Source organism: Cygnus olor, chromosome Z (assembly GCF_009769625.2).
Source record: "Cygnus olor isolate bCygOlo1 chromosome Z, bCygOlo1.pri.v2, whole genome shotgun sequence".
Taxonomy (NCBI): Eukaryota; Metazoa; Chordata; class Aves; order Anseriformes; family Anatidae; genus Cygnus; species Cygnus olor.
The window spans coordinates 18,205,532-18,224,406 of NC_049198.1; the positions used below are offsets into that span (position 1 = coordinate 18,205,532).

The following is an 18,875-nucleotide window of genomic DNA, read 5'->3' on the forward strand; positions in this document are numbered from 1 at the left end:
ATGTTATCACCTGACCTGTCGCAGTCATGGTGAAGCCAAAAAAAAAATGCCAAGTGTGCAAACAATTACACAGACAGATTTTGAACTCTGGCTCTGGGCAACTTATTTACCTGGATGTTGCTTCTGTCATTCTGAAACATCGCATGTGAATGACCTGTAGCCCTAGTGGCTTGATTTCTCCATTTAAAAAGCAAAAATAAATGCTATTTCCACATCTGAGCATGTCCCTAGAGCACAGTCACTAAGAAAGAAGGGCTCTGTAGAAGCACTTCAAGTCAGTCCTTGTTACAGCAATACATTTCTTATTGCTGTCTGTGGCTCTAGTTTGGTTCTGCTAGTGTGGAATTGACAAACTTCTGAGCACCTATGATTCATGAGAAATTTCTTTCCCTAACCCCCTTTGCTCATTTTAAACCATTTTTTTGATTGAAGGAAGCAAGTTCCAGAGAATCAAAAGTGCTGCTTTTCTGCCAGTTCCCATTTAAGTCAACTTAGCCTAAGCTGAAGCCACACACCTCTCTTCCTGCAGAAGGACCTGCAGCTGCTAAGAAAAAGCAGAGTTTCCAAATCACCTCTGTGGTTCCACTGTCTTCTTGTTGACACCACCCTGAATGCTCCAAAGGCCTTAGCCTTAGTTTGTAAGGCTCTGTTTAGCCTTAGGATCATGTTTAGTGGTAGAAGAAAACATACTCACATGGGGCTCTAACCTGAAACTTTTACTGAAGTTACTGAATTTACATAAATTAGTAATTTCTTTAGAAACCAATTGGATTAGCTGCGTAACTGTGTAAAATACATTTAAATATATTTTTATACATGCACACAGTTCGTGTAACCTAGCACACTTTCTTTCAGTCAGGGGAACTAGTCTAGCACAGGGCCCCACACCAGCTAAGGATGCGATGAGGTATTTATAGCAACAGTCTTATATTCTTGTCTCAACAGTGATGCAGTGATGTGCTGATGTGGCAGTGTAGTTAGTTGCTGGTATATGGAGAGCAGCTAACTAACAATACACTGCCTAATCACCACACACAGCTCTAGGATCAACCTAATTCTGGAGAGCTTCACAATGTTGTTCCCATTTCTCTTCCTAGAAGGCCTTCATTTAGATGGTTTGCAAGGTACATTACTTACTTTGTTTGGGTGCTCCTGTAACAAAGAGTTCCTTTTGCATTCCATAAAGAGAAAGTGCAGAGATGAGGACAGAGGTAACATTCTGATGCCTGTGGCAGTGTGTCTGATAGAAGCTTACAGTGTAATATGAATCAAAAGGATCCATTTCCTTCCAGCCTGTAACCTGCTAAAGAATAATATATGTCCTATTCAAACTCCTGGTGTCTCCTGGTGAGAAGATGTGCAGTTATTTAGGACATCCATGTTCAAAATTAAGCCATTAAGCAAGGGGAGAAAAAACATTTTAAAATTGACTTCCGTTTTATAAAATGGAAAGGTAATTATTGTTCAGTTATAGCCTTCGGGCAGTTAGTGAAATGTGATTTTAAGCCTTTCCTACTTCTAATTACTCAATGCAAAAAAAAAAAAATCATTTAATAAGTTTTTAAAAAAATAAATAAGAAACATTTTTAATTGTTCTTTTGCTTTAAGAAAACTTCCAGAGAAATTAAAGTTGTTTGAATTTTTTTCAAACCTGAAATAATTATTGAATTAATTTCCTGCTTGTTTCAAGCATTTATAAACTTCCTACTACCTTGGTATCTAAAAGCAGAGAAAAAAACAGAATCTAAACCAACCAAAAATTCTCTTAATTCTTTGGATAACGGGAATACAACATACAAATATAATAGTGAAAATGAGCCTGACAGTCAAAAAACAGTAATAATCAAATGGACCCAAAAGTTTCCTTATATGAAAGTAGTAGCTCTCCAGTTTGATGCTAAAGGTATGTGCATCAGGATAGCAACTGCATGTTAGCTGATGTCAGAATTTCAACCAGCTAACATACACTGCCATCCCGTCACACACAGGTGCACCACCTCTCTTACTGGAAATTAGATTCAACATAAAAAACGATGGACTGGCCCTGCAGCTGGTGACAGTGCAGTAGTGACTGCTACATTCAAATACAGCAGCCACCTAACAGCACGCTGCCTACCAGCCACAGAGTCCGTGCAGAGTGAGATTTCTCCTGAAATGCACGTGCCTGGAGACAACTACCTAAATTCAGCATTGTTTTCCTCTTTGACTTTCATGTTTCATATATGTAAACATAAACACATATTCAAGCAGTAAATACTTAAATGGATGACACAGATAAGTTTCTGATTCAGTAAGACTTGAATTAAAGTAATTGTACAAAACCCACATGGAATGTGAGAAGTATCAGACTCCAGACTATCAAAAAGGAATTGGAAATTGTTGCAAACAGTTTCTTGCCTTGCCTTGTACCAGCACCAGTGTAGTGTGTTATCTCCACGAGTTAATAGTGTCATACACACTTACTTCATTCCTTTTCTTCCTTGAGCATCCATGTTGGTGATTGTGGGAGCCCAGGCCTGCGACTAGATGAGCCAGGAGTGTAACTCAGTATAGTTAATGTGGTTATTTTGAAATACAAATCATTACTGATTACATCATCCTGCAAATTGACTTCAGGTGTTAAGTGTTAAGGCACACTACCTTCATTCACAGAAGGATGTATAAAGACTCTATGATTCAAGGTCATGGATTTAGGCTGGATGGAGATAAAATTTTACCTACAACATCCATTTTGATGGAAAGGCCTTTGAAGTCGTGCTGAAGTCAGCCACTGAGTTAAACGCTTTGGATCAAAGCAAATTAATACAAAAAAATAATACCAAATTTGAAGACTTCCCTTTGCTTCTTAAAAGAAAGGCTTAGGTCACTGAAAATAAATCGCACCAGTCCTGAATTCTCAATACAAAACAAAACACTAAAACATTTACTTGCGGGAATGCTGCTGTTAGCAGCTACAGAGTAGCATTGGCTAATTGCTTTCTGGCTTGTTCCACAGCAAAGGAGGCCACATCTGAGTTTTCCAAGATGCTTGTGAATGCAACAATATGGAGTGCAGCTAGCAGCTGTTCACACCTCTGAGACAACAGCCAGCTAACAGGCACTGCCAGACTGCTACAATCTGCTGGTTTGGCCATTGGCTCCCCCTCAGCCCCCGGCAGAACCTTCTTCTCCTAGAGCCCAGTCATTGCTCACTTTAACAACACAGCTTCTCCCATGGGGTCACTTACAGAACATCTTTATTTTGGAGTGACATTCTCAGCATGCTGGTAGCAACATTTATATTACTGTCATATCTAAGGGTGCACTGCCTATCTCCTGCTTTGTCACTTCCAATACGGTCATTTCCTTTTACACCTTCACCCAGTCCATCACTTTATGCATTTCAGTCTCACTAGGTTTTGTGATATTTATCAAATCCCTAACGTGCAAACTGCCTGTATTTTGCATTTTGCTTACTGTTAAGCATACTGTTGGTGAATATTATGTTTTTTACCGATGTTCCTACTGTATACATGAGTTCTGCGTGGTCCTTTTTATCTTTACTGCCCTCTAAATGTGGACAAGTCAGCTTGCAGTGCCAGTAAAAAGACAACATAGTAAATCTGCACAATCTCTTCAATCAAATCAAGCAATGCTTGCTTTTAAACAGCAAGTAGTCCCTCTAGTGCCAAGAGAGAATCCCGCGTGGTTTTGAATCCTTCCCTCAACAAATGTCACTATCATAACTCGTGTCTTTCAAACACCTCAGATCTTGCAGTTAAGAAAGCGTGTTAAGGATTAACAGGAAAGGAAAAAATATCATTTCTTTTTTCAAAATCACTGATTTTCTACAGCCTCCTCCTTTCCCTCCCCCCACAATCAAAAAGAGCAACACTAGCACAACGCACACAGCGAGGAGCGAAGGTCTGTGCCTGCCTTTACCTCGGTCACTTTCTGTAGGCTTTGCTCTCTGCTCCGCTTCAGGTCTTTTCCGAGCGTTCTCATCACCTTTTCCTTGGAAGAAACAGAGGCACAACACTTAACACACACACACAGCTCTCAGTAGGGCCGCAGCTCCCTCACCCTGCATCACCTGTGGCCAACCCTGGCCACTTGTGAGGTTTCACAACCCACTGAAGGGGCTGGTGGTGGCCATCAACCAGCTCCTTGGATGTGACCGTCCCCAGGCCACCAACAGCCCCCCATGTCCCCACAAGGTGCTGGGCACCCAGAACACAGTTACCCATAGCAAATCCTCATCCGTCCTCGTCCTCGTCACAGCAGATTTCTCTAATTTCCACTCCATCTCTGCCAGGCCCGGCTGAACCCACCGCCTCAGGCGAGGTGGTGGCCTGACGCATAGGAGGGGGGACAGCACAGGTGTGGGGAAGGCAAGCTGGGTGGCAACTTGTGGGCACGGAAACTTGTGGGGACGGCAATTTGTGGGCACGGCAACTCGTGTCCAGCCCCTAGGCCAGCCGTCCGGCCGGGGTGCCGGTGCCGGTGCCGTCCCAGCCGCCTGGCAGTCCCCTCAATTTAAGCACCCGCGGGCGTCCCTCCCGGTCCCTCCCAGCCCAGGCCCATCCCGGCGCGGCCCGGCGCTGCCCGCCGGCGGGACGGGGCGATCCCGGGCTGCGCGGCGGCGGCGCCAAGGAGCGGCGGTGGAGGCGGGCGGCCGAGGATGGCGGCGCGGCGCGGCGGGACCCGGGCGGCCGCGGGGAGAAGCGGGGCAGAGGCGGGAGGGCCTGCCGCCACCCCCGGGACGGGCAGCGGGAGGCTGGGCCCGCGGCGGGCAGAGGTTTTGCGGTGTGGTTCCCCAAACCCGAACCTGAGCGGAGCCTGAAGGGCAGCAGGAGAAACCACGCTCATGGCTGTAACTTGAAATCATTTGCCTTAATGTCGTAGACATGTTAGGGTAGAAATTGTGCAGGACCGTGTTAGGCCAGCAGGTGAGTTGCTTACTCACTTGTTTTACAGTCACTCATAGTCACTTAGTCACCCATTTCACCCCCAAGGACCTGACTATAGGTTTGGTGGGAAAGCAGTTAAAGATATTTTTGCTGGAAGACAGGTTTAGTTCCAAATCCAAAGAAACAGGAAAAAAAAAAAAAAAAGAGTTACCACCATGTATAAGTTCCATATGTTACCCAAAATAAGTTCAGAACAGTACTTTTTCAGTGTTTGTAATAGGTACGAAATTTTGGAGCTATGCCACTTGAGTTTTCAACCAGCAAAAGCTGAGAGTCACACAGCATGTAAAAGAGCTCATTTTCCCCCGTTCTAGCTTTTGTGTCTTAGAATCAACATTAGAGGTGTTAATTTCTAAGAGTATGAGGTGGGATGCCACTTATAGAAATGTGGTCAAAGTTTCCTTCTCTTACAGTTTCACTCTTTTCCCCCAGGAGAAGAGAGATTTTTCTGACTTCCCAGTTGGAAACATCCTGTTTGACGAAAGAAGAGCTCTCCTGCAAAAATCTGCTCATGTAAAGTCCCGCTTTCCCAATCAGTTCAATTCCTGTAGCTGCCTGTGTAACACCTGGAAAAGAACATCATACAAGCAAGATAATGGAGGGGAATATTTTTATTAATACCTTAGTTCTCGGCAAAACTTAAATATCAGAGGTAGAGCTATTATGACAAATCAATGTAAAACTTTCAAAAGTACCATTTTATTATCTCACTGTTTATCAGTAAGGACAGAGCTAAGGACACCCAGGCTACAAAGCGGCTGAATCACTCAAGATCATTTTAATGCTTGCTGTGAAACAAACAATACGCACAGCATTGCAGGACTTCCATCACAAAGGCTTGTTTGCGATACTTCAGGTGTTCGTTTAACTGAATATGAACTCTTCCTACAAGAGTAACGTTCAACAAACATTGCCAGAGAGTGTTTCTCTGCACAGCCACTGCCTAACAGCAGCTGCTGGCATGCACTGCAAAACCAGCTCCTTTTAATACACAGTGAATCAGCAAAACTCAAACGAAGCGTATCAAACAGTTACCTATTAGACCAGTGTCTGGGCCTCTAATGAAGCTTTTGCTTAGTGAAACTTACTGAGAAGTTTCTTTCAGATGAGCAAATCTGTAGCAATGCAATTTTACATGGGACTAATTTGTCTCACAGTGCAAGGAAAGGGTTTGCAGTCTGAGAACTATATGGTTACAAACTGGAATAAAAGCCAGAAGTCTTTCAAAGTCAACAAGCTTTTGTTTCAGCAAAGTAGAATTAGGACTAATCAAACTTCAGTGGAAAAAATGTTAAAAAATATTTAACAACCTTTATCCAAAATAGTTATTATAAAGCAGTTTTCCAGTTGTCATAGTCAAGTCAAATATGTTCCTAATTTTATTAAAAAGTGAGAGCTATAACCTGATGGGAAAGTGTGTAATTCAGTTTTCTAGAAACAGAAGTCCCTTGTTGAATATGATACTGTTAACCCCACTTGCTGATACTTTCAGTATGCTTTGTCCTGTGGAATCAACTCTAAGTTCTGTTGAGAGCCTGTTTGTGTGCATCCCCTGCACGCAGACCTGGTGAATGAATCATGGGCCAGCACACACATAGGCCTTAGTCATTTTTTCTATGCATCATCTTTGTTACACCAGGCCTGAGTTTACTCATCTTGTAGCTTAAACTGTTCTCCTTGCAGCTTGAGAAAAATAAATTAGTTGCAGACGAAGGGCAGTGCACAAACTATTCCCAGCAGCTGGTGGGTGACACCTGGTAACTTGTTAGGACTCTTGATGATAATGTGGCTGCTACCTGAGAATCCAAGAGGGAAAAGAAGGTGAGATTAGCAGAGGAAGGCATTAAAGACTAAGTAACGTGACCAACTGCAACTGGTTTTACAAGCAGTGATTCCTGCCCATCAACTTTCAACTCGTGCATACAGATACTGTGAACAAATTTTAAGAAAAGATTTGGAGGTTTTTCTATAAAAGCTTCTGAACACTGATTGACAAGTGGAAAACACACAAAGATATTCTGTATTTGCTGGTAGCTTTAAAATAACTAGATCCTGAAATAAGTCAATAGTAGAAAAAATCCAAACATAAGCAGGAGTGCCATAGTGTGGCACATTCACTCCTGCAATTGTGAATTGCTTTGTGTTTGTTAAAATTGATGTATTAGAATGTTGGGTAGGTTTTGTAACATCAAGGATATCCTTAAAACTCACTTCTTCACCTGAAGTGCCTGCTATTTAGCAAATGATGTGATAGGTGAGAGCTCTGTTGTCACCTAGAGACTGGGCCTGAATTTTAAAAAAACACAGTTTTGTTTTCAGACAGTTGTTCACAGCTGAGCTGTGAAGCTTATAGAAGCCGTATAGTTTCTATACAGCTGTATAGCTTCTGAAGTGTTTCCAGCACTTCACTAAAGTTTCTTCGAAGTGAAATAGAATCACAGAATCATTAGGGTTGGAAAAGACCTCCAAGATCATCTGGTCCAACCATCCCCCTACCACTGATATCACCCACTAAACCGTGTCCCTAAGCACCACGTCCAGCCTTTCCTTGAACACCCCCAGGGACAGTGACTCCACCACCTCCCTGGGCAACCTGTCCCAGTCCCTGACTGCTCTTTCTGAGAAGAAATGTCTCCTAATTTCCAACCTGAACCTCCCCTGGCGCAACTTGAGGCCATTTCTCTCTACTTCCATCACTAGTTATCTGCGAGAAGAGGCCGACCCCCAGTTCCCCACAACTTTCTTTCAGGGAGTTGTAGAGAGCAGTAAGGTCTCCCCTGAGCCTCCTCTTCCCGAGATTAAAAAACCCCAGTTCCCTCAGCCGCTCCTCACAGGACTTGTGTTCCAGGCCCTTCACCAGCTTCGTAGCCCTTCTCTGGACACGCTTCAGGGCCTCGATGTCCTTCTTGTAGTGAGGGCCCCAAAGCTGAACACAGTGCTCGAGGTGCAGCCTTGCCAGAGCAGAGTACAGGGGGATGATCACCTCCCTGGTCATGGAAAGGTCATCATGATTAAATATCTTCATTTCACTGCAGACTCATTTTAGGCTCCACATTATTGAACATACACAGAAAATTGCTAAGTTATTTCACTTACATGCTTGAAATGTGGATTTCCAGTGCTCAGTTTGCAGTTCATTGTAAAAACATTCCCCTCACAAACTGTGTAATTTGTCCCTGATGGCAGTAGATGGTGCTGATATGTTGTGCTTGGTACATCCTTGAAAGAAAGGATCATCAAAGCACCATCTCAATCACATAGTAATTTATGTTTTTTCTCTTCTCCTTATCCTTGAGGTCTCTTCATTCTAGTTTGTCATCAGCATCAGCAGACTCAGAATTTACTGAGATAAAATACCAGTTTATAATTTGAAGGTGAGATGTGGACATCAATAACAAGCTTCACAAGGTTTTCAGAGAATTAAGCAGTGGCTGAAACAAGACTTTTCAGGAAAAGTTGGATTCCTCACACACAGACTGCTGACCAAGCACCAGCAAGAGCAGTAGAGGTTCAGGTATCTCAGGATGTGGTAGTGAGGGTGCTCTTTGCCAAATGCTTGCTGACAAGAAATGATGCTAGCCTATGCTGAGTTCTGACAATTAGAAAGATCACAAGAAGAAGTCATAGAAAATTGTCTTAAAGCAATCGAATAACAGAACATCTTGAGGTGGAAGGAACCCACAAGGATCACTGAGTCCAACTCCTGGCTCCACACAGGACCACCCAAACATCAGACCTTCTGTCTGAGAGCATTGTCCAAATGCTTCTTGAATTCTGTCAGGCTTGGTGCTGTGACCAGTGCCCTGGGGAGGCTGTCCCAGTGCCCGACCACCCTCTGGGTGCAGAGCCTTTCCCTAACACCCAGCCTGACCCTCCCCTGTCCCAGCTCCATGCCATTCTCTTGGGTCCTGTTGCTGTCCCCAGAGAGCAGAGCTCAGCGCCTGCCCCTCTGCTCCCCTCGTGAGGACGGAGTAGATCAGAGGTTGTCTCTATTTCAGTGAAAGAGAAATGGAAACGAGGTTTCCAAAGGTTAGACGAACCTTCCTGCCTGAGGAGTGCAGGGACTTTAACATCGAGTGCGTACAGGACTAAGCCAATTATAATTCTTTCACAACCTAATTAGTTTTCCAGAGCGGATGTAACCACTGTCTGTGATACCCAACTGGATAAACTAAGAAAGGTGTAAACAATTGTGTTAAGAAAAAAAGCGAAACTTTCACAAATGGGAGAAGTAAATCCAAATAATATTTAACAAAGTTTTGAGTTGCTCTTTGAAATAGGTGGGGAAAAATTGTTGGAACCATTTTGATGAACTTTTTTTCCCTTTTGCAGTTGCAAAGCAATAAGAGATTTCAGGGAAGTAAAGCTTCAAACTTCCTGCCAGCAAGAAAAGGAGGCCCCAGCTTTGTTAGGAACTCACAGAGCAGAGGTCTTGAGATATGGAAATTTCTTAGTTTTTCTTCCTATATTATTCACTATTCTCTCTGGTTGTCAGCTAGTATCCCAGAAGGATCCCAGTCTTGTTGCCTGCTCAGTTATTTCAGTGCTGAGATACCTGTGAGTGGATTAGAGGAACAGTTCTTACCGTGGTGCAGAGCAAACTTTAAAGACTGACAGTAGTCATAGATAGTGGTTTCCGTTTGCAAAAGGCACCTTTGATCCTCAGGTGTTTCTGACGGTTGTGGTAAGAAGAGAAAAGGTGGGGAAGGAAGGAAGGAACCAGGAAAGGGAAGGGATTTGCTTCAGTTCATGTGGCTGTTCTCTTCCCATCATTTCACACTTCATGAGCAGTCATTGTTTAGGTTCCAGTATGAAACATTGTTGACTAGGCAACTGGAATATTCTGGCAATGAACGCACAGCTTCGTTTTAGTGTACAAATCATGGGTTATTAAGATGTCCTTCAGAGTACAAGGGTGACAAAAGTTCCTGCTTCTTTGCTGGGGCTTACCTTAGGCCATGAACTTAACATCTCAGTCTGGTAATTTGCTCATCAGACACTTCCTTTCACTTACCTTTGCCAGCACAGTGAAAGTGGCTGTGGACATACGGGGAGTGAGCTCTGGAAATGTCTGTCCACTGTGTCACCTCAGATGACCCTCAACACCTCAGACATTGAAGAAAATTTCATCTTCTATGCAGACAAGCAAGAAAGCAAATAAACGAACAAAATAACTTGAAACTGTTCCTTATGTGCTGCATTCTGTCTGCAAGTGTGCTGCATTTTCCGGATAGACTGACGTGAGAACGATGGAGCACCAACTTTACATTCTTCTGTCCTTTGTACACTTGTACCACATCTTCCATTACTTAAACTTCTGTCATTTCCAGTATTAAATTTAGCAATAAATACTAGCCTACTTGACAAGTGTGCATAAGTAAACTAAAGATCTCTTTAGTTCAAGGAGAAATTTGTGTCAGCTCTTACGGGTTCTCATTGGTTTAAAAACAGGAAAAAATAAAAACAAGAAAACAAGTGTACCAAGTGATAACTGCTGGGAAGGAGGCATTTTAATGAACTGTTTGACTTCTAATGCAACATCCTGTTGTCTTCCAGGATTGTTGCTTTTAATGTGACCTTTACCTTTCGTAAAACAATACATTTCACAATCAATTTCTTCAGTGTCAGAATATAGGCTAGAGCTTAGGAAAAAAAATGAGGGTTTATGATCTTTGGAAAAGAGGGCAGGCCACTCAGGAGGACCAGAAGGATGTTGTAAGGATGTGTAGGGACAAAATTAGAAAGGCCAAAGCTCATCTGGAGCTCAATCTGTCTACTGCTGTTAAAGATAACAAAAAATGTTTTTACAAATACATCAACACCAGAAGGAGGACTAAGGAGAATCTCCATCCTTTACTGGATGCAGGGGGAAACTTAGTGATGAGAGATGAGGAAAAGGCCGAGGTGCTTAATGCCTTCTTTGCCTCAGTCTTTGCCTTTAGTGGCAAGACCAGTTGTTCTGTGGATACCCGGTACCCTGAGCTGGTAGAAGGGGATGGGGAGCAGAATGTGGCCCTCACTATCCACGAGGAAATGGTTGGCGACCTGCTACAGCACTTGGATGTACGCAAGTCGATGGGGCCGGATGGGATCCACCCAAGGGTACTCAGAGAACTGGCAGAGGAGCTGGCCAAGCCTCTCTCCATCATTTATCAGCAGTCCTGGCTATCAGCGGAGGTCCCAGTTGACTGGTGGCTAGCAAATGTGACGCCCATCTACAAGAAAGGCCAGAAGGTAGACCCGGGGAAATATAGGCCTGTTAGTTTGACATCAGTGCCAGGGAAGCTCATGGAGCAGATTGTCTTGAGTGTCATCACACAGCACCTGCAGGGCAGCCAGGCGATCAGGCCCAGTCAGCATGGGTTTATGAAAGGCAGGTCCTGTTTGACGAACCTGATCTCCTCCTATGACAAAGTGACACGCCTGGGGGATGAGGGAAAGGCAGTAGATGTGGTCTACCTTTACTTCAGTAAGGCTTTTGACACCGTTTCCCACAACATTCTCCTCAAGAAACTGGCTGCTCATGGCTTGGACTGGCGTACGCTTTGTCGGGTTAGAAACTGGCTGGGTAGCCAGGCCCAAAGAGTTGTGGTGAATGGAGTCAAATTCAGTTGGAGGCCGGTCACTAGTGGAGTCCCCCAGGGCTCAGTACTGTGGCCAGTCCTCTTTAATATCTTTATCAATGGTCTGGATGAGGGGATTGAGTGCACCCTCAGTAAGTTTGCAGACGACGCCAAGTTAGGTGCGTGTGTCGATCTGCTTGAGGGTAGGAAGGCTCTGCAGGAGGATCTGGGTAGGCTGGACCGATGGGCTGAGGCCAACTGGATGAAGTTCAACAAGGCCAAGTGCCGGGTCCTGCACCTGGGGTGCAACAACCCCAAGCAGAGCTACAGGCTGGGAGATGAGTGGTTGGAAAGCTGCCTGGCAGAGAAGGACCTGGGAGTGCTGGTTGATAGTCGGCTGAATATGAGCCAGCAGTGTGCTCAGGTGGCCAAGAAGGCCAACAGCATCCCGGCTTACATAAGAAGCAGAGTGGCCAGCAGGTCTAGAGAGGTGATTATCCCCCTGTACTCTGCTCTGGTGAGGCCGCACCTCGAGTACTGTGTTCAGTTTTGGGTCCCTCGCTACAAGAAGGACATCGAGGTGCTCGAGAGAGTCCAGAGAAGGGCAACGAAGCTGGTGAGGGGTCTGGAGAACAAGTCTTGTGAGGAGAGGCTGAGGGAGCTGGGATTGTTCAGCCTGGAGAAGAGGACGCTCAGGGGAGACCTCATCGCTCTCTACAGGTACCTTAAAGGAGGCTGTAGCGAGGTGGGGGTTGGTCTATTCTCCCACGTGCCTGGTGACAGGACGAGGGGGAATGGGCTAAAGTTGTGCCAGGGGAGGTTTAGGTTGGATATTAGGAAGAACTTCTTTACTGAAAGGGTTGTTAGGCATTGGAATGGGCTGCCCAGGGAAGTGGTTGAGTCACCATCCCTGGAGGTCTTTAAAAAACGTTTAGATATAGAGCTTAGTGACATGGTTTAGTGGAGGACTTGTTAGTGTTAGGTCAGAGGTTGGACTGGATGATCTTGGAGGTCTCTTCCAATCTAGATGATTCTGTGATTCTGTGATTCTGTGATAGTAATTTCTTCATCTCTCTGTTCAGCTGGCAGATCAAGAGCTTTCCTGCTAGGTCATCCTCCTCTGTGCCTTCCTGCTTTCTCTCTCCAGTGTACACCCACTTTTTCTGTTTCTATGCACATTAAGAATCCGTTTGGGCAAGGCACTGCTACAAAGACTGTCTAAGGTAGGGCTCCCAGCACAGCAGAATCCCGCGCTTGCCCTGAGGGCTGCACACAGCATACTGCAGTTTGTTTGCCTTGGCTGCACTCCAGCCCAACTACTGAACCTCTGGGTCTGTTGCCAGCTGCCAGCTGTGTGTCTAAATGGTATTTCGACCTGGAATCCAGACATTCTGGATTAACAAACTGCCAAAATGCTGCCAAGACGTGGTTCTTTCCAAAGCTTCTCTAGCAACTTCTGTTGGTAGCACAGGACCTAGTACATTACTGGTACCAAAGTTACAACAAAATTACATTATGTAAAAGCTAATTATGTGTTTGAATAATTTTGGATTGTAAAATCTCTGAGGCTTGAGGAACTTGTAGATAATTCTTCTCAGGTTATCTTCTGAGACAGGGCAAGGTTTCTGATATCGTTTCCTGCATAAGGGCAATTAAATATACACACTTAAAAACAGCTATCATCTCTCTTTGCAAACATGTTTCAATTAATTCATTCCTGAGAGCTTCAGCTCCATCACCTGTGAATATCTGGCTACTTTTTAACTTTTTCTTCAATCTCTTTTATTATGATGACTGAATTTACAAAGATCAAACTGAGGAAGAGAAAGTCAGAGGTCAAAGTGATTTACAAGTGATTGGCAACTTTAACATCAGTTTTGAAAGGGTGTGCTTTTTCCCATGTGTGCCCTTATTACCACTAGCTTATTCATGTGTGCTCATCCGATTTTCAGTAATATATGGGATATTGCTCTCTTTTTATAACATTTTGAAAGCATGGCTGTTGAAAGAACATAGAAGCCTGTATGGTCACATCTCACTTTCTAGTGCAGGGATGCATATTGAGAAAAAGTGCTGATTACTGTCATTATCAGATGTTTTAAACTAAACTGGAAAAAAAAAAAAAAAAAAGGAAAGAAAAAAGAAGTCTACAAGGAAGTGTATTTACAAGCCTTTAAAAAGATCTTTGTTTTGAAACATGGGCACTTACTGTTTATATTTAAGGTGCAACTTTATCTTCAGTGAAGGTTAATGTACTACCACTGTGAAAATTAGATGAGTGGTGAACTTCTACTCCATGATGGACAGCTGTACCCTCTAAGGAACTGTCTGAGGACTCACTAGATTGGATCATAAACTCAAAATTGACTGTGAATTACAAATGAGCTGTGAAGAAAACAGTTCCATGAAAGTCAGGTAAGTTAATTGAAGCAATTCTCCATCCAAAACTGATTTTATTTTTTTAGCAAGAGAAATATTCCTGAAATTCTGTCACAACTCTATGGCACTTCCCATGGAGAAAAGTCTCTGGTTTCAGTTCAAGCAAACAATATTCAGGGAATTGAGTCAGACTATATTTTAAGCTAAGTTTTCAATTACAATACATTTCACTGTTTTTGTTGTTGTCTTTCACTTGTTTGGTTGGTTGGTTGGTTGGTTGTTTTGGTTGGCTGGTTGGGTACTACACTCTATGAAAGCAGGTCAGTAGTTACAATTAGGTCAGTAGTTACAATTACAGATAATATCACTCACTGTCTAGATATTGACCTTATTGTAGATGTTAAACTGTTTCAGCTCTTCCAGCTTTTTAAAATTCTAAAAACCTTTTCTTGATATTCAAGGTGTAGGTATAGGTAAAATCATCACTGTCCACCCACAATGTGCAAAATTATCTCCCTTCACAGTAGATGCAAGTCCATTCCAGCTCATCTCAGAGGGACTGTTGTTCTCCAGTTCTGCAAAGACCTTGGTACTGCTGGATCCCTGAGCCCACTCAAAGAGCCCCTGAGATAAAGGTGTTGCTGTCTGAATTTCACCAGCAGAAACAAACTGGATAACAAAAGAAAAGAGAGGAACACAATACCAATGTACATACAAATGGAGCTATACTGGGGGCTATCAGACCAGACAATATGATAGAAATGGTAGAAAACATTTATCAATAAATGTACCTGTAGCTGCATGCATTATTAGTAACACCTGTCACACAAGCAACCCACTGTAAGAGGTTCATCTATTTTTAGCCTCATCTTTTCCTTTCTTCTTCAGTTTCTTAAACACACTTGTTCTGCACTGCATGCCCCTGGATATCCTGGAGCACATGCTGCCCGTTATTGTGATATGTGATAGCTCTACTTAGAGTTCAGAAGTATCCTTTATAGACTTGCCAGTTACATACCTCTTACCAGCTGTGCAGTCATCTGTAGAAAACCAAATGATTGCAACCAAAATGATAGAATTTTCCTAAGAGAAGAAACAGCTGATTCAGGGCTTTTAGAAAGGCAAGCCCTAGTGCATCACAGGTTGGATAGTGCCTTTGTAGCATTGCTTACCTCTCACTACACAAAAGGATGCAAAATGCCCCAAGGACGTAAACAACAAATTGAAATGTGTTAGAAAACCTCCTTCATCTATTTATTTCTACCTGAGAACTGTCTGAGTTAGAGAATAACAAAAACTACTGCTTTGTTGCTGTACAGTGGGATGCATTAAGCACAGGGGGGCTAACCCACTGTACTATTTTTTTCTGTTAGAGCATAACAATATAGACCAGTTTCAAGGGAAAACTTGTCAAGTCATGTAATGTTCTCAGGCATTCAGCATGGGTCTATTATTAATAAACAGTCCTATGAACCCTTCTCAGGATTCATTTAAATTTAGAAGCACCAATACTTGAAGCAGAGAACTGATCTGCTCATTTTGAGCTAGGGTATTTTTCTGTGAATGTTATAATTTCCTTTATTGCACCCTTCATGACTGATATTTCATACAACAAAGTACTGAAATGAAAAACAACCCAAGAGGTGCGTACATGCACTGTCCCCTGTCCATCAGACATGTGCTCTTCTGCCCCTTACACCGCCTGACCCGGGATGCTGCTGGGAGGACCTGCAGTGCCAAACGACCACCCACTGACACACCTGAACAGCTACAGACCACTCCTGCCAGCGCAGAGCACAGGTGGGGACAGTGCTTGACTTTCTGCCCATCGCTGAGTAAACGCAGGGCTATGCACTTGGATCACCTACACAGGGCCAGAGCGAGAAAGACATGCACCTCAGAGGAGATACAAGACCAAGCACAGGGGGGCTAACCCAGCATTGCAGCCTTGAAAGGGCCACCTCTAAACAAGATAAATAAGATCATAAGATAAAGATCCAGGACCCTTCCTGAGGTCTCTTCCAGCTGTTCCTTGAAAAGGCTGAGAAAGACTTGCTGTTTCTTGTCTTAGCACACTCAGGTTGGTGCTGCTTTCTACTACCTACATTTTATACAGGGGCCTCCTGGTTAAAGCAATTCCCTCAAGAAAATGGGGAGATTTAGGTCCTGCACCCTAAACTGAGGCTGAGATGCCTCAGCACCTGCTGCCCTGACAAGTGTCTAACCTCACCTGTGGGGGCTGGTTCCTGCTGCGGGAATGTGGGATTTCTTCCTGTCCCTAGGAACATAATTGCTGCTTAGTTAGTTTTACCCAAACTAACTAGGCAAAAAGAGAAACTACGCCCCTGTGGAACCCTGATGCTTTGACTCTGGTTGTCAGCTCTGTGGTTATGTTTTAGAACATGGACCTCTGTGGTCTGACCTCTTTACTGGTAGATCTGTGAAAGCAGGATTGCTGGCCCTCTGCTGCCAAATGGTCTTTCATGAAGCAGTTTCATCCATTTATTATTACCTGCAACCCTCTGCAGAGGCACTGTATGCTACCATGGTGGTTGCCTCTTGACACACTGTTGGGTTCTAGCAGTTCTTTCATTAATTCTTGCTCATTAGATCCACCGATTCTTCAGAACGTGCTTTCTCGAAATGAAACTCCTGTTGTCCTGAGCAGATTTGTTTCTACTTTGTGCCTGCTCCCCACTTTGTTTTAATTCTCTCAGCAAGTTCTTTCTTTCCAGCCTGGGTGATTTCCCCTTTGATTGATTGTGGTCTGAAAATAGTCCATTGTGTAACCTGAAAGTCCCATTATTAACGAACATTTGGTAAATGTGGTATAGTCTGGCTGTTTGCAATATTCTCTCCTGGCATAAATTGGTTATGAGCTGGAACAAAATCAATTTACAACAGTGGAGAGAGCTTTGCTTTCTGCACTAACATTACACAAGTTTATAAGGTTATGTGGTCATCCTGAATGAGACCTTCTAGTAAAAAAAAAAAAAGTATCATTGAAATACAAATACAGCTCATAGATTTAGATAATTAGATACCTGCAAATTAGATTCCTATATAATTATTTTGGTATCAAAAGCCATTGAAACAGATTCCATGGAGGTACATTAACAGGCTGGTGCCTGTAGAAAATGCATGCACCCCTTCATCCCAGAAATACCAGAGCAGCTGCTCCAAAACCCAGGCTGCTGCTTTGCAGCCCCAGTCCTGCAGCTGTGTTCCTCCTTTCTATTTGTGCAAAAAAAAAAAGAGAGATCTGATGGATCACACTGCTAATCCCTTTCAACCCAACTGAAAGACCTGAATTTTGGAAAGGAAAGGAAAGGAAAGGAAAGGAAAGGAAAGGAAAGGAAAGGAAAGGAAAGGAAAGGAAAGGAAAGGAAAGGAAAGGAAAGGAAAGGAAAGCAAAGGAAAGGAAAGGAAAGGAAAGGAAAGGAAAGGAAAGGAAAAAAAGGATAGGAAAGGAAAGGAAGGGAGCGGAAAGGAAAGGAAAGGAAAGGAAAGGAAAGGAAAGGAAAGGAAAAAAAGGATAGGAAAGGAAAGGAAGGAAAGGAAAGGAAAGGAAAGGAAAGGAAGGAAAAAAAGGAAGGAAAAGGAAAGGAAAAGGAAAGGAAAGGAAAAAAGAAAGGAAAGAAAGGAAAGGAAAGGAAAGGAAAGGAAAGGAAAAAAAGGAAAAGGAAAGGAAAAGGAAAAAAGGTCCTTTATCCTCACCAGAGCACAGCTTGCCATCTTGCAAGTCTGAGCAAAGGGAGAGTGGCCACACTCAGGGAATACTTGCTCTTTTTCTTTTACCACTTAAACATAGGGTCCAGTTTGCCTCCACTGATGATTTTGTCCTCATGGATCCTCCATCAGTGGGCTGACAGTTTCCTTGCTCCACTAGAAAGCAGTTTTCAAGGGAAACTCTGACTGCAGACAGAGAAACAGGTAATGGGTAATGAAGACTTTCTAATCTGACTTTCTAACTCAGGAAAGGCTGCACGTTCAATGGAAATCCTGTGCAGAGAAATGCACTAGGAGAATTGTTGGTTGGGGTTTTTTTGCTCAAACTGAATCATTTCCAAAATTACAGTAAATGGACCTGAAGTTACAAAAGCAGATATCGGATGTGCAGCAAGGGGCAGTGTTTTGTGGTTTCTTGCTTTGTTTTGTTCTTCCAAAACCAAAACAAGCACACTGGATTTTCAAGAGCAGTTTGTAATCTGGTAGATCACAGGCTGCAGTCCAGCCTAAGGTAAGAAAAGAAGCAGTGTACATGGATAAGGCAGCGATTCTCCCATTTTTCTAACATTTTTGTCCCCTGTTGAAGTCCGTGCTTTTGAAGTTTCATATTTTTCATTTTGCAAAAATTTTGATGGCACATATCAAAACAGAACAGAGGGCCCATCTACATCTGAATCATCTTCCTTTGCATTTTTGAAGTGCTTAGGTTTCATCCAGGAAGAAAATCATATAAAAAAAAATCAAATACAAAAAAAATCAAAGAATCAAATACAGGTGAGATGAACTTTGCTTATCTAGTAACACCACACATGCTTAGCTGCAATTCAAACCTTATAACTTTTACTGAGTGTCTGTCCTTTGTTGGACATGTGTTCAAACACCTTCGTAGGATCCCAGAGTCAATGTCGTAACTGCTGACTGAAAATAGTGTAACAATAAACTGAGGTGTGTCCTTGGTACAATAAACACGTTAATCTGGCTAAATCTTTCATTAACATGGAAAGAGTTTAAGATTGTAACATAATTTTTTATTGCTTTGTTTAAACAGCTGTTTACTGTTGGCAAATTATAAAGAATGTTTTTGTACTGAGGTTTAATTTTGGCATGTTAGATATCCTTTCTTACAGTAAAAAAAAAAAAAAATCACCTTACATAACCTTAATGATTATTAATATATCTTAAAAAATGTTTGACCGCTTGAAACTACAGCTCAGTCATCTATTCTTGACACTCAAATGATTATTGACAGTAGTGG

The 18,875-nt window shown here is 43.0% G+C and overlaps 1 protein-coding gene across 1 annotated transcript in view; it reads right to left on the reverse strand.

Annotated features, from left to right (window-relative positions):
* CDC20B (cell division cycle 20B) overlaps positions 1-4,544 on the reverse strand; it is a 32,124-nt gene extending 27,580 nt beyond the window's left edge. Inside the window, exons 1-2 of the mRNA XM_040542273.1 lie at positions 4,223-4,544; positions 3,922-3,993 (exon numbers count right to left, since the gene is read on the reverse strand). Of these exons, the coding sequence (XP_040398207.1) occupies positions 3,922-3,993; positions 4,223-4,285 (135 nt within the window). The 5' untranslated portion in view covers positions 4,286-4,544. The remainder of the gene's footprint in view (positions 1-3,921; positions 3,994-4,222) is intronic.
* Positions 4,545-18,875: the final 14,331 nt, after the last annotated feature.